The sequence below is a fragment of the Eimeria mitis genome, genomic scaffold (assembly GCF_000499745.2).
Source record: "Eimeria mitis Houghton genomic scaffold, Emh_scaff7023, whole genome shotgun sequence".
Classification (NCBI taxonomy): Eukaryota; Apicomplexa; class Conoidasida; order Eucoccidiorida; family Eimeriidae; genus Eimeria; species Eimeria mitis.
The window spans coordinates 1,291-2,718 of NW_013575108.1; the positions used below are offsets into that span (position 1 = coordinate 1,291).

At 45.6% G+C, this 1,428-nt stretch overlaps 1 protein-coding gene across 1 annotated transcript in view; it reads right to left on the bottom strand.

Annotated features, from left to right (window-relative positions):
• Positions 1-1,328, bottom strand: part of EMH_0090060 (uncharacterized protein) — a gene marked incomplete at both ends in the record, with an annotated part of 2,578 nt that extends 1,250 nt beyond the window's left edge. Inside the window, 3 exons of the mRNA XM_013501526.1 lie at positions 426-537; positions 897-966; positions 1,322-1,328. Of these exons, the coding sequence (XP_013356980.1) occupies positions 426-537; positions 897-966; positions 1,322-1,328 (189 nt within the window). The remainder of the gene's footprint in view (positions 1-425; positions 538-896; positions 967-1,321) is intronic.
• Between the last annotated feature and the right edge of the window lie 100 nt (positions 1,329-1,428).

Genomic DNA, 1,428 nt, shown 5'->3' on the forward strand with positions numbered 1-1,428 from the left:
AACAAAACTGAAAAAACAGTAAACGAAAAAACAAAGAACATACCGCTGCAGCAGGTACAACAAGACAGAAACAAAGAAAATAAAGACAAAAGAATAAAGACAAAACAACAAAAAAAAACAACAGAGACAAAACAAAAGAGACAAAACAACAGAGACAAAACAACAAAGACAAAAGAACAAAGAAAAAACAATAAAGACAAAACAACAAATAAAAAACAACAGAGACAAAGCAAGAGGCAGAATGCCACTGCGGTGGTCCCCCCACAACAAGAAGAAAAAAGAAAGAGAAACCGAAAAAAAAAGAAGAAACAGAAAAAGAATAAATAAATAATATATTATTTATTTAGTTAAATAAAATATAAAATAAAAACAAAAATAAAAATAAAAAAAATAAAAATAAAAATAAAAATAAATAAATAAAATACCATTTGTTCGTCAAAGAACAAAGAAGAAGAAGAAGAGCCAGGACAGTCGCCAGGGCTCGTCAGCCGCCGCCACACCCGCGCAGCCTTCGGCCCGCATCGAGCCAGCACAGCCCTGAGCAGCAGCAGCAGCAGCAGCAGCAGCAGCAGAAGCAGCAGCAGCAGCAGAAGCAGCAGCAGAAGCAGCAGNGCAGCAGCAGCAGCAGCAGCAGCAGCAGAAGCAGCAGCAGCAGCAGAAGCAGCAGCAGAAGCAGCAGCAGAAGCAGCAGCAGCAGCAGCAGCAGCAGCAGAGGCTTATGCATGCATATACAGGGATAAATAACTTCCGCTCAGACTGCATACATATACCCCAGTTAGTGAATACTGCTGCTGCTGCAGCTGCTGCTAGACACCCAGCAGCAGCAGCAGCAGCACATGCCAGAAGCAGCAGCAGCAGCAGCAGCAGCAGCAATGTTCTGTTGCTGCTGCACTTACTCGCTTAGGATGCGCCGCTGCATGAGGGCCCTTATCTGCTGCCAGTCTAAACGATATGCTGCTTGGCCGTCTGCAGCAGCAGCAGCAGCAGCAGCAGCAACAGCAGCAGCAGCAGCAACAGCAGCAGCAGCAGCAGTAGCAAAAGAAGAAGCAGCAGGACATTCTTCTTTAACCCCCACAAGGCATATCAATGAAACCCTAGACCCTAAACCCTAAACCCTAAAAACCCTAAACCCTAAAAACCCTAAACCCTAAACCCTCAACTCAAGTTACATAGCCATAGCAGAATTTGCTGCTGAGAAGCAACAGCAAAGAAAATGGCTGCATGCGTCTGTTGCTATGTTTGTTTGCGGTTATCCTAGGGTTTAGGGTTTAGGGTTTAGGGTTTAGAGGTGAGGGTTTAGGGTTTAGGGTTTAGGGTTTACCTTTCATTGAGGTGGAGAGCAGCCGGTCCGGGTGTTTGCTTAGCCCATCGAGCAGGCGAATGAGCTGAGACTTCTGCACGGAGACCCGCGACGCCTGCTGCTGCTGC